General features: G+C 41.6%; 1 protein-coding gene across 3 annotated transcripts in view; it reads right to left on the bottom strand.

Moving 5' to 3' along the window:
* The window catches only part of pde5ab (phosphodiesterase 5A, cGMP-specific, b), a 143,754-nt gene that overhangs the window by 104,553 nt on the left and 24,544 nt on the right, over window positions 1-14,657 (bottom strand). For 2 of the 3 annotated variants that reach the window (XM_078275916.1, XM_078275917.1), the window contains exon 1: window positions 896-1,179. The exons of the other annotated variant lie outside the window; for it this stretch is intronic. In XM_078275916.1, the coding sequence (XP_078132042.1) occupies window positions 896-993 (98 nt within the window). In that variant the 5' untranslated portion in view covers window positions 994-1,179. Of the gene's footprint in view, window positions 1-895; window positions 1,180-14,657 lie in introns of those variants that run through there. 3 annotated transcript variants of the gene reach the window in all.

The following is a 14,657-nucleotide window of genomic DNA, read 5'->3' as shown; positions in this document are numbered from 1 at the left end:
ACTTCTCGAAGAAATGCCTCTCAACCACAAAGGCTGATGTGTGCAAATCTCTCGCAGTGATACACTTTCTTGTTTTGTTTTTTGTAATGCAGTCAGAAAGAGACAAACCAACAAACACAGAGCAATGTTCCGATGTGACCGATTCAGATGAAGTGCCAGGCTGATGAAATTCACATATATGCTTACTGCAAAAAAAAAACCAAAAAAACACCTTATACAGTAAAGCTGCTACTGCCTGAGAAAGGCTGATTTAGAATCTGTGTTTGCGTAACAAATTAGATGGCTAATTTGCTCTGAGTCACGCTCTCTGGGGTCTCAAATGAGGCTGCCACAGGAAAAAAAGTAATTTAATTCAAGGCACCTATGTGGACGGCTTGTATAATTATCACCAAGGACCTAGTATACAACAGTACACGCTGAGAATTAAACAGAATAATTGGCAGCAGTAAAAGTTAATCATTTAAGGGCCCTGTGCAACTCTCAGAGCTGTTACTGATTGTGAAGTGAATGGTGAAATGAAAAGGAGCTGAGCTGTGAGAGGAACTGGCAGTGGAGAGAGACGCTCAGTGAATCCAGCAGAGTGCATTCCAGCAGCTGTGCAGGTACCCTACCTGAGCAGGGACACAATGCACCTGAAAGACCCACAATCCCTTGTGAGAGGAGGTTTCCTGTTAGATATGATCAGGGCAGGGTCATATAGCTCTCCTGTCTTTAATACAGAGGTAAAGTGATTACTAACAAAACAATTTGGACTAACAGAGGAACTTAAACTGTTTCTGATTGGCTGTGGGGCTGCACACAAAAGCAAAGTGAGGGGTTTGGATTCCCACTGGAAACTACAATCACATTCACCCGGCTGAACAGAAACAAAATAAATCCCCCCCCCACCTTATACCTTGACGCCTTTCTGGTAAAGTAGGAGTGGGTGAACTCCAAGTGGTCGTCCAGCCACGCTTCCATCCTCTCGCTTTCCGGGGAACAACAGTCCTCCATGGCGCAACGGCGACAACAGAGTCTCCCACTGTGAGCTCCGGTTACTGGCTACATCTAACCACAGCAGAGCCGGTACCGGATTATGAATACGGAGAAATAGAGAGAGCGAGAGAGAGAGAGAGAGAGAGAGAGAGAGAGAGAGAGAGAGAGAGAGAGAGAGCTGCACGGGGGCCGGTCCGTCGGTGCGCGCGGATCATAAAGCGTTGACTGTGCGCTTCCTTGTTGGTGAAGCGACTACTGAGATGGGGGGGGGAGAGAACAGCAGTAGGCTACCCCCTGTCTCTCTCCTTTATCAAAAAGGACGGGCGCCACAAATAAACAATATACCCTACTTTATGTTCCTAATGTAGGCTACTGTCATAGCATTGAAACAATTTACGACATTAGACATAGGCCTACTATTGAAAAACAAAGATGCATATGGTGCTGTCAGAATGGGAGTAAACAATTGCTTTTTTCTAATTCATTGTACTTCATTGTAATGTTATTTAATGACTTTGCTATGAAGGAAAAAGGCAATGATGATCATAGCCCAATACAAACTTGTAAATCATTCACGATGAAGTGTTGGGGTGCCCGGAACTTTTAAAAAGAGATTTTTAAGAAGCCGGACAGGAAGCTGGAAACTGTGGCGTTTATTAACAAAACAACAAAGAAACATACTCAAACAAAGGGCACAAACGTACAGAACCCCAGACATGACATCCGAAAAAACAGAAAATAAATTGTTTCCACAATACACTAATTTGTGGCCACAAAATGCTAATTTGTTTACACAAAATGGTATTTTGTGGCAACGACGTAGCCTATAATGTAACTATAATGTGGGCATGTTCTGGCTATTTTGGCCTACTTCCCAGTAAGCCTCGACGTAGGCTTATTGGCGATGTAATCAAAATGCGTTGGGAGGATGTTGTATATGGATCGTTTGCTCACTGGAACAACGTCCCCGAGACATCGCTCTGCGGCGTTTCAGCGACGTGTAGCCGCGCTTTCCACGACTTGAATTATCAAAGTCATGCTGATATTTACAGTAGGCCTAAACATCATTCAGACATCTGCTATACGTCCTGTAGATGCTAAACTCATATTTATACATTGTTCAGACGTCTGCTATACGTCCTGTAGATGCTATATGTGGCAAGGTGTGTCTTACAAGACAGCAAATTTGCGTAGAAGCTAAGGAGTTAAAACTACTTCATCACTTATCTTTATCAGTGTCTGTCACATTCTGAGTAAATGTGTTCGAATGGGTGAGGTTGTTCCTGCTAAGCTCAGCATAGTCAGCAGAGCGCGCTCTAGGCTTTACAATACACTGCGCATCAGTAGTTGACGTTGGCAGTAGAAGTAATTGTCAGTAAGTGATGAACGAGTTTAAGTGTGTACGCTACAGAGAGCGATCCTGACCTGAACTGTATTATCTATCTGTTTTACAGGTAAGTTGACCACAAACTAAACTCTGGTGTTAAATAACAGTAGTATGAGTTTGTAGAGCCTTATGGCGTTGTTCCATTACATGGTACCTGCCCAACTCGCCTCGACTCTGCTCGTCTTTTTTGGTTTTCCATTATGAAAAAAAGTCCCTGGTACCTGCCAACAGGTACTTTTGTTAGTATCACCTCGATACCAAAAGGTGACATGAAAACATGCAGACTACTGATTGGTCAGAGAGAATCGTCACTAATCACTGCTTCATCATTGCTAGCGACAGACGTGGGTGTCCTGAACAAACCCGCCGTTTTTAAATAGATTAGCCAGCGGAGTTTTTATTGCTGCTTCCAGCTTCTAGCTGTGGCAACAGCCACATGCCGAGAATCACAAACAACACAACTTCGACGTTCTGTGTGTGTGTCGCGTTAGGTCACGGCAGTTTCCTGCGGCGTCGCTATGACGACCAGTAAAGCTCGCCTCACGCATGAGGCGGTACTCAATCTGCAACGGAAAAAGGAGGACGAGCCGAGCCGAGTAGAGCTGGTACTAGCAGTGGGTAAGCACCATTAGTGTGTGACTGTGACCTTCTGAGACATTGAAATTGACCGTGGTGGAACAACAGGTTCTCACACCCATCTCGTAAAATCTGGACGCTTGGTCCGGTGCCTTTGTCGTTCTTATTGACGCTAAAAGTCACCTTTAGCGTTTTAAGTAAATGTGCTTGGTCGGGACTATTGCCGTGCCTTTTGACGCAGTTATGTTAAGGAAAATGTTATGGTTGGGCTTACGGTTCCGTGACACGCGGGAACTACGGGACAGTTGGGTTTAGGAAAGGGTCGTGGGTGGGCATACAGTTCCGTTACACGCGGGAAGAACGGGACAGTTGGGTTGAGGGAAAGGGTTGTGGGTGGGCGTACGGTTCTGTGACGAGCGGGACGCAAACCCCACGCTCCTTGGTGAAAGTCCTGTGTTTGACCCAGCCACCACCCCAACCAACCTCCGTATGCGGAAATTCGCCCTTGCATTCTACTCTCTAAATCCTCTCTAACTGCTGCTCTCCCCGGTGCATTACACAAACACGCTGAAAGACGCCTTTTTCGTTGCATCAGACGCTGACAGCCACTGTCCAAACGTCCTTATTTTACAAGTTCGGAGTGAGAACGGGTTGGGTGTGTGTTGCTTCGCCTGAACAGAATGGCGGGTGCCCATGAGGATAGCAGCGCTAGCTAGGTACAGCAAGAGTTGCCTTCTTTGTAAGTGAAGCGGGTGTACCGTGTAACATGGGGCAGTATATATGTGTATAAATTGTGAAATATATTGGTGCTAGCAAGATAGTAGTAAATAGAGTAGTTTGTAGTGCAGCAGCGTCAAGCAGGATGTAGAGCTAATAGTGATGCAGCATTATAAAGCTAATCGTTGCTAGTGTGCTTACACTAATTATACAGTGTATTTTCATGTTATCTTTTCATGTTATCTCAAGGCATTGGTTCCAAGAATGTGGTAGAAATCAGATAAAAATGTGTGAAAGGTCGAGCAAGCTAGTGTAAATGAGTGAGTCGACATACCCACGCTAACTACAGCTGATATGCTAATGCTGTAGCCTGTGCTATCATGGTCAAGTCATATTGTTTAAAGGATCATTTCTGATAATTTGGTAATGAGTTTGCACAAGTCTTGTATGTTTAAATGTGTTTTATTGAAGTTTGTGTTTGAGCAATGAGGAAATAACAGTGCCTGAATTTGTGATTTAAAACACCTTAAGTCAGCTCGTAAACATAAATCGTTGGGATTTAGGAACAGTGATAAGTTTAGTTCATACAAGTAAAGACTGGAGTAAGATTAAGATACTTGTTATTTTTCCTGGTGTTTTTCATGTAATCTAAGTTTATTTTTCATTACTTGCATATTTGTGTTTCAAAAGAGAGTAATTAGACGCTAAAGGCGTACTCTACAGCCAATGTTACTTACTGTTACTTACCTGTAAACCCTGTGAGAGCACTTACCATCAGTATTTAAATAGGAAATCTTTGAAAAGAGGATGAAAAGTGGTACAGAGATGAATGTGCTTCTATGGCATTGTGTATGAGTTTCCATTAATTTGGGCAGGTGCACTAGTATGTGGTACTGGGTTATGGTGTATAGGAGTACAAGGTAACTGTAATGTGCATTGGCAGTAGAAGTAATCGTCCGTACATGATGAACGAGTTTAAGTGTGAACTGTATTATCGGTTTTACAGAAATAAATGTGTTGCTCCAGAGTGAACGTCCCTTCATTCTAAGAAGTGTAACATATATTCATATTTATACATCGTCCAGACGTCTGCTATAGACCTAACTAACTTTTTTTTACTATTCTACATGAATCAAGGTGATGTTGGCCTTTTATAATAGACTGTCCCACATTAGGAAGCTGCAGGTTTTCTCAGACAACTTGTGCTAAGAGCACTAAAATGTCTATCATTTCTAATATTAATGTGTTATTTGCATTTTCTCTTTTGATTTGATTTGATTATATCGCCAATAAGCACACGTTGAGGCAATGTGCTTAATGGGAAGTAGGCCAAAATATCCAGAACATGCCCACATTATAGTAAGGCTAAGTCTATTTTGTACAAACAAAACAAATTAGTTTTTAGTGGCAACACGTTAGTAGATTGTGGCCACGATATATTTAATTTTTTCCAGATGTCATGACAAACAGAACCCAAAGAAATACAAAAACTAAATTAAACTAAGGCAAAATAACATCAAACAAACAAAACGGCATCCTCACAGCAAGCTTCCAAGTCCTTTCTCTCTTGCCCTTCTTCTGAAGGCACTTTTAATCCCTCAGCCTCACCTAACTGGACAGTACCACCTGCACAGGTAAGGGGGCGCTAAACTGAAAGAAAACCATAAAGCTATAGTGCGTAGTTTCTGTCTCTCCCATGAGGAATTCAAAGTAATGACAACAAAACTGTCAGTGCATCCACATGACACAAGCCTTACGTGACCGTGCTTCACCCCGACCCCTCCTCCACACAGTTGCTAAGTAGCCAGTCGGACAAACACCAAGTACTCCGAGCTCAAAATCCAACATGGCTGCTCTGTGCATCAACAGCAGTGAAAGCTGTAGCAGCATACAGTTATAGGCACTTCTGTCTTATTTGTGTCTCACTGAATCAGTCGTACATACAGTCCTGTTCATCTTCTATCTGTGGACATGTTGCTACGCTGTTTGTATGCACAAAAAACAGCCTAATGTCTTGTTATCAACTGGCATTGCTAACAGTGGCTAACCTAGCTAGAGCTAACCCACAATGAAAAATCAACTCAGGAGTGACGTCATTCCCAGCTCCGGTTTCTGAGTTCCGAGGTAAATGGACCTTCCTCTACAGCGCTGCGGAGGAAGGTCTGGCTAGTCCACACAGCATTCTGGGATGGGAGAAAAACATGCTCTGGTTTATTGGCATTTCTTTAAACCAATCACAATCGTCCTGGGCGGCGCTAAGCTCCGGACGGAGCCACGGTGCCTCTGCTAAATAGTCTCGATAAGGAACTTGTTTTGGTGGAACATGTACGTTCAAAAGTAGTTTTAGTCGTGCAACAGAAAACTCCGATTGGACAGATAGTCTAGCTAGCTGTCTGGATTTACCCTGCAGAGATCTGAGGAGCAGTTAACCATAGTCCTCACAAATCCACCAGAGGTTAGAACGCCAACACAAAGAAAGAGGAAGGGGACGGACACCCAGCCATAAATGAGGGACATCCAGCAGAATTTCCAGTGGCACCGGAGCAATCCTGGAAGTGGAAAATTGTCGATATAGACTACCTAAACCGTGATGTGGTATTACAATGAATTAAAGTCATAACAGAGTATCACACATACACTGTTGTCTATGTGCAAATAATAAAGTTATGCAAATATCCTATATATCAAAATACATTTAACATGAATATAAAGGGCATAAACATACCAACCCTAAGGTATGATAAACACACTGCTAAGCACCAAGAGACAGAGAGTTTGTGTATACTGATTTACCTTGGGTTTTACACCATGCACCTTTATTATCTCCAGGGAATAAGCCGCACATTCATTTCTGTTCAGATACTTGGTTTACACAATGCTGATTTATAGTGGCTAAAACCCTTTTAGTCACATCTGCAGCAATGAATTCCCCAGAAAGATGCAGATAGCGCCTTTTCTAACACTCACACAAACAAAGCAAATATTAACTGTGAGCAATGTGTAAAGTGGTTTTAGAGACTTTTAGAGATTTTTCTCAGTTAAATATCAGCCCAAATGATCAGCTCTATCAGCTTTCAACAGCTGACACCGGTTGTAGAAGTGGAATGAATAAATTGGAACAATTTTTGCCAGACCAAATTCTCCACAAATCACTCATTTATTAATCTCTTTTGACCTTTTTGAGCGTTTACACTCTAATTAATCTGATAACTTAAGATAAAAAATATATAATAAACCCAAGCAGTAATTTACTTTTCAATTATCCTTTGAATCACACAGCTGGAAGAGTGCAGGCTTTTATTGATGAAGTGTAATGGCTTTCTGTCCTCTCCAGTGTCCCCCCCAGCTGGACACTTGGCCCCCGCCGCTGGTGTTACCTTACCAGCAGATGGTGGCCGGTGGTCCCGGGGGGGGGGCCAACCCCCTCTAAGCCTCCCACCACCCCCACAGCACAAACAGCTAATCAGAGACAACAGAGCCTCAGTCAGTCTAAAGTAAAAGTAAGTAAAAATGTATTTGTGGAGTGCATTTCACAGACAGAAATCACAAAGCGCTTTACAAGGGCATAAAACAACATACACGAGAACACAATAGATAATAAAGAAACAATATTATAAATATAAATCAATATTACAAACAAGGCGCTAACCAAATGCCTGTCTAAACGTGTGTCTTTATCTAATTTTTAAAAGATCCAGAGAAACAGCAGAGCGTAACGGAGGAGACAGAGGATTATATAGTTTAGGTGCTATTAGTCTATATCAAGGTTATTATAGTTTTGCATTTTTCATTAGTTTTTTATTTTTATTTCGTTTTGACTTTTTGATTTCAAATTCAGGTTAGTTTTAAATTAGTTTTTAAAGCGGTTTCAGTTTAGTTTAGTTTCGATTTTTTGAAAATGCTTAGTTTTAGTTTAGTTTTTATTAGTTTTAGTCTTAGTTTTAGTCTTGTTTTGTAATATGGGTTATTTGTTGGGGGATTCAAAAAGGTCAGAAAAAGTATTGTGTAATAATAACTCAACAAAAACATCATACAATTTTAGAAATATGTATTCACAATGTACATAAAATGTAGCCTACATATGGTCATAAATATGTAAACAGTCTACACAAGACGCTGCATTAAGTGCAAAATGTGTAAGTGATGTGTTCCAGGAAAAAACCTAAATAGCCAACAAACTAAAGAAGACATGAACAGGTGCTTTGAACTTTGGTTCGAGTAAAGTGGCAAACTTTTTGAAGTCGATCGACTCACACAGTTTGTAGACGTCCCAGTATTAATACACATATTAACCCACACTTCCTCCCGCCTTTGGTGTTCCTGGGTATTTACTAACCAGCAGCTAACAGGTCGCCTGTGAAAGCCCTCCTGTAGTGTTCTCTGTCCTGCTGTTGTCTCTGTCATGCTGCCTGGCCCTGTATCCATACATCCATGCCCGTAACGTTACCGGGGTTAGCTTCTGTTTCTGGGAAAGGGGGCTTTGTGTTCTCTTTTACCTTGTTAAGCTAGGTTAGCCTCCTTGTGCACGCTTCTCAAATGTAGGCTACTTTCAAATTCGTCAAAATTCGTCAAATTCGACAAAGACGAAAACTAAGGACATTTACTCGGTAATTTTATTTTATTTTAGTTAGTTTTGCAAACAGACATTACAGTTTTAGTTTGGTTATCGTTATTTTGTAATGCCTCGTTTTTATTTTTATTTCAGTTAACGACAATGTTTTTTCCCACCTAGTTTTCGTTATTTCGTTATAACTTTGGTTATATCCACGATGTTCCACTTCCAGGATTGCTCCTGTGCCGCCGGAAATTTTGCCGGATGTCACTCTTTTCGGCCAGATGTCCATCCCCTTCCTCTTTCTTTGTGTTGGCATTCTAACCTCTGGTGGATTTATGAGGACTATGGTTAACTGCTCCTCAGATCTCTGCAGGGTAAATCCAGACAGCTAGCTAGACTATCTGTCCAATCGGAGTTTTCTGTTGCACGACTAAAACTACTTTTGAAGGTACACGTTCCACCAAAACAAGTTCCTTCCCGAGGCTATTTAGTGCTTAGCACGGCCCAAGACGATTGTTACAGTTTAGAGACTTAAGCACAGGCATAATGTGAGTGAGTAGCTTTGCTGCAGCATTCTGGATTTACTGAAGACCATCCAGAGCAGAGACTTACTGAGTGAGGAGAAAAGACCGTTAGAGTAGTCAATGTGAGATGAGATGAAGGCATGTAGTGAGACAGAGACGGGCTAGAGATGGAGGGCAAGTCCCAGGATGAATACTGGACCTAATAGCCATAACCTCGACAACAAAGAAGGGAAGAATCTTGTTACAATCATGTGTGGAGACACGTGGTAATGTGGAGAGCAGCGGTCAAACAATGTTATTACAGTAATAGTTTCAAATAAAATCTTAGGATTTCTTTTTGAAGAAGAAATTAAGTTAGCAAATGAAGCAGTCCGGGCTTCCTTTCCTTCCTTTCCTTTGGATGCGTTGAAAGAATTACAGAGAGCAATGCACCTTTAGCCCAGTCTGATAGTGACACCAACAGGTACATTCAGTGGTGGAATGTAACTAAGTACATTTACTCCAGTACTGTACTTAAGTACAAATGTTGAGGTTCTTGTACTTTACTTGAGTCTTTTCTTTTCATGCCACTTTCTACATCTATTCCCGCTTCAGAGAGAAATATTGTACTTTTTACTCCACTACATTCATCTGACAGCTTTAGTTACTAGTTACTTTACACATTAAGATTGCTGCACACAAAACACATGTAGTTTATAAAATCTGATGTTTTATTCTAAATGAAACTAGCCAACAATATAACAGCCTACAAGTCCAGCTGAAATGATTAGACCACACAACTGTTTGGATCCTTTCCAGCTTGTGAGGATTTTTCTGCATTGAGTACTTTTACTTTGAATACTTTAAGTACATTTTCCTGATGATACTTACATACTGTTACTTAAGTAACATTTTCAATGCAGGACTTTTACTTGTAACAGAGTATTTTTACACTGTGATATTAGTACTTTTACTGAAATATAGGATCTGAATACTTCTTCCAACGCTGGACTCATCATCTTTGCTCTTGTTATGGTCTGTGTACTGTCTACCTGAGGTTTCTTCAAGTTGCATTGTATCTTCACAGTGTGTTTCATAATTACATTGTTCATGCTGTATTGCTCTGTGTTGCTTTATGACCTATAAGCCGCCTTTCTGACCAAACTCCTGTTTGACACTGATGAGGAATGACACTTTTTAGACAATCTACTACCATTCATCTCTTGTGAATATCTGTCTACTTCTGTAGTTTTCTGCAGGTGGTGCTACTGCGTGAATACCAGAGTCATTAGGATTCATCTTCTGGGAATCATGAATGTATGTACAGTAGCAAACCTGTTGTAAATCCATCTAGTACAGTGGTCACCAAACTTTCCCAAGCAAAGGTTGCTTCTCATGTCAAAATATAAGCCATGATATATGATTATTAAATATTAGAATATATATAATATATATTGCCCATGAACAATAGCAGTGTTGCCCACTGGCACCACTAAATTAAGTGACAAATGCAATGCATTTTTGTGCAATTGCTTAATAATAAAAAGTCTCCAAGTGATGTGCCATATGCAAAGCTTTTAATGTGAAACAAGAGCAGCAGGAAGTGATCACTTTAAATCAGCAGTAACCATCCACACGCTGCGGAGCTGAGGAGGGTCTGGCTAGTCCACACAGCATTGCGGGATGGGAGAAAAACGTAGCCGCTGCAAAATAGTCGTGCGTGAGAAAACTCAGATTGGACAGATAGTCTAGCTAGCTGTCTGGATTTACCCTGCAGAGATCTGAGGAGCAGTTAACCATAGTCCTCATCAATCCACCGTAGTTAAAAAATTCCAACAAAAAAGAAAGCGGAAGGAAATGGAAATCGGCGAAAATACATGCATCTGGCAGATTTTCCTGCGGCACCGGAGCAATCCTGGAAGTGGAACGTCAAGGACAGAGATTAGCAGTAACTTAACGAGACAAATGCAGTCCGGATACAACTCGAACGGCCCTATTTTAACGATCTGAAATGCAAGTATCAAACACCAAACGCAAGTAGCTTTGTGGGCGGATCTCGGAAATCTAAAATGGGTTGTTCTGAAATGAGGTCTACATTACTCATAGGTGTGGTTTGGGCGTAACGTGCAATAATTTGCTAATAAATTGCTATTATAATGGTGGATTTGCTAGGCGCACACTCTTAATACATCCATGGGCGCACACCAGGAGTGGTTCACAGCCGAGGAGACCTACGTTTGCTATTGATTTTTCTTTTTGTCAAAATGTAAATAAGGAAATGTCAAAAAAACATACTTTCCGATGTTTTGGGCTCACTCTCACTGAATCACGAGGTTATGAATGCATGGTGATATTTTTGCAATGTAGTCTAACATTAGACTGAGAGTCTCTCCTCTCCCGTGCTGCTGCTGGGGCATTTGGGTTAAGTGGCATCGGCACATGCAGTTCAACATCACATCTCCTTAAGTCCTCTAATATTTCCTCATTTATGTCATCAACACATCCATGATTCAAGGAAATGTTGTGTAAAACAAGGTCATATTTTTCCTTGTATTTATGTATGGTTTGCAAAAATGGGAACTGCTGGGTCCGTGAGATGAGAGAAGCAAAGTGTATGTGCGGTGTGCACACTCTACATTACGGCCAAGCACGCGCCCTTAAAATAGCATCTGAATATGCGCCACTGACTTTAGACTAGGTTTTTCCTGGTCTGTGGCGGAATTGTTTTCTGAAACTGCAAAATAGCACTAGGGAACAAGCCTCCTCTTTTTGCTGAACCACCCCCTGGAGCGCAAGTTCATTCCCTAATTTACCGACGTGAGTCTGTGGAGGGAAAAGTCTGCTGTGTGTCGGGTGCAAAATAGGAATGATACATGCGTCGGTGTATAAACTCAATTGCGCTGGGTGCACGATAAGGCCCTAAGAGAGTATTGTCATTGGTGGAAATTAAGAAATTATCTTTCAACTCAAACACTGAGTGTCAATACTGAAATGTTCCTATGTTGGTCTGTTCTGTACACACAAAATCAATTTCCTGTCTGTCCATCCAGGCAGAAAGATCCCTCCTTTGTTGCTCTTCCTAAACTTTCTTCCATTTTTTCACATTAAAAAATTTTGCAAACTGTTTTTCCTCATCTGAAGCAACGGTCTAATGATACATGGTGCTGTATGCTGTACAGATTGTATTGTGATTTGTGACATTGGGCTATATAAATAATATTGACTTCACCCTGATCTAGTAGATTTCACTGGATAGGTGAAAACTCAGTTAGGGGATCACACATCTCGCATTGGCAGACCTATCTCCATAGCACTGTGTAAGTGTGGTGGACATACAGAACTGGAATTGCAACAATATTGTGCTGCACAAAAAGCAGAATGCAGCATCTGTCCTGTCCACTTGTCTTTGTCCATCCCTTGTGGTCAGATCACAGCCAACATTATTGAAAGGCTTTCTCTGAATGCTCAGGGAGCATGTGCAGTATGTGTGTATAAGAAAGAGTGAGTCCAATCTAGTTGCATGTTGGTGTGTTGGTATGAAAGTGAAAAAAATAGCTTTGGGGTGGCGGAAATAAATGATTTCCTTACAATGTTGTCCCATTTACAGTGGGCTTTAGGGTCAGTTTATTATGTGCTCAGTTGAACTAATTAATTGTACTTTTGGTAACGATGATATGTCATGATTTTCTTTAGGCAGAAAAGCTTAACCAGGTATAGTGGGTCACAAATAAGCCTTGGATAAAAATCCTTTATGCAACGCATCTGCATCATGTTATTGTAACCTGTTATAATGTGTTTCACATTGTCCCTCACAATTAAACTAATAGAAAATCAAATGAATAAAAGCCTCTAAGAAAGATATAAAACATCATGGGACACTAAGGTTTCAGTCATACCAGAATAAATAACAGCTACATTTAGGACTGAAATCAGTTCAGTTCAATGGAACCACTGGAATAAGAGGATCCGCTCGTGGTGGAGATGGGAGTCTGCGTGGTGCTGTCTCACAGTTCAAACTTCTTTGTTGAACTTTGACCAACAGGTCCTTTTAAATAAAATGACCAAATACTCGGCGGCTTTTGATACAGTAGACCATAATATCCTGATCGCTTGCCTGGAGCATTGTGTTGGCATTAAAGGTACTCCCCTGGAATCTTACTCAGATCTTACTTGTCTGACAGATGTTTTTCTGTCAGCCTTGGTGACGCTGCATCATCCTCAGCGCCTCTCCCCTGTGGCTACCCGTTCTCATTCCGAACTCGTAAAATAAGGACGTTTGGACAGTGGCTTTCAGCGTCTGATGTGACGAAAAAGGCGTCTTTCAGCGTGTTTGTGTACCGGGGAGAGCAGCAGTTAAATAGGATTTAGTGAGTAGTATGTAAGGGCGAATTTCCACATAAGGATGTGGGGGGGTGGTGGATGGGTAAAACACAGGACTTTCAGGACACCCACGACCCTTTCCTAAACCCAACCATCCCGTAGTTCCCGCGTGTCACGGAACCGTAAGCCCACAGGAAACACAGGACTTTCACCCAGGAGAGTGGGGTTCGCGTCCCGTTCGTCACGCTTGCTATAGTCGTTTTTTTTTTCCTCCAGCGTGTCACAGAACCGTATGCCCACCCACGACCCTTTCCTAAACCCAACCGTCCCATTCTTCCCGCGTGTAACAGAACCGTACGCCCACCCACAACCCGCTCCGAAACCCAACCATCCCGTAGTTCCCTCTTGTCACGGAACCGTAAGCCCACAGGAAACACAGGACTTTCACCCAGGAGAGTGGGGTTTGCGTCCCACTCGTCACACTTGCTATAGTTGTTTTTTTTTTCCTCTCGCGTGTCACAGAACCGTACGCCCACCCACGACCCTTTCCTAAACCCAACCGTCCCGTTCTTCCCGCGTGTAACGGAACCGTAAACCCACCCACAACCTTTCTCTTAACATAACTGCGTCAAAAGGGACGGCAAAAGTCCTGACCAAGCGCGTTTACTTATAGCGCTAAAGGGACGGCAATAGTCCCGACCAAGCGCGTTTACTTAAAGCGCTAAAGGGACGGCGCTAAAGGGACGGCGCTAAAGGGACGGCAGTAGTCCCGACCAAGCGCGTTTACTTAAAGCGCTAAAGGAGACTTTTAGCGTCAATAAGAACAACAAAGGCACCTGACCAAGCATCCATATTTTATGAGATGGGTGTGAGAACGTGTTGCTTGTGGGGTTCCTCAGGGTTCTATTCTCGGGCCATTCCTCTTTTCCATTCATATGCTCCCCCTAAAGGCCATCCTCAAAAAGCATGGCATATTATTCCACCTGTACGCTGATGACACTCAAATCTACCTGCCTTTGAAAAGGAAAGATGCAAACTCCTTTAAGCCACTGTTGGACTGTATCAAGGACATTAAAGCTTGGATGGCAATACATTTCTTAAGCTTTAATGAAAGCAAAACTGAAGTGGAGATAGTTGAACCATAGGTGCCTTTCTATATTAATATCATTTTGCTGTTAAACTATTGTCTTTTTGTTGTTTTTGTGTTCATTCTGTTTTTTCTAAGTTTTTGTTTTTCTGATTGTACAGCACTTTGGTCAACTGTTGTTGTTTTTAAATGTGCTTTATACATAAATTTGGATTTGATTGGAACATGTGTAATTGATGAACAACATATATAGGACATACGCAGTAATATACAGTAAATGTTTTCTGATATGACGCCCCTATCATTGGGACTATATCATTTGTCATTGGCTTCCAAACATCACAGTTCAGAATCAGAAAATGATTTATTGCCAAGTAACACATAACCATATTAAACATATTAAAAGGACATAATCTATAAATACAGAAACAAATATGTACAATATTAATTATTTTTTATGTTTAACATAAAAAACAGGGTGTAATGTTTAGTGCAGGATGTGCAGAAATGTTGACGGATGTGCAAAAGTTCAGGATA

The sequence above is a fragment of the Sander vitreus genome, chromosome 19 (genome assembly GCF_031162955.1).
Source record: "Sander vitreus isolate 19-12246 chromosome 19, sanVit1, whole genome shotgun sequence".
NCBI classification, from domain to species: domain Eukaryota; kingdom Metazoa; phylum Chordata; class Actinopteri; order Perciformes; family Percidae; genus Sander; species Sander vitreus.
This window is presented reverse-complemented; position numbering and strand designations above follow the sequence as displayed.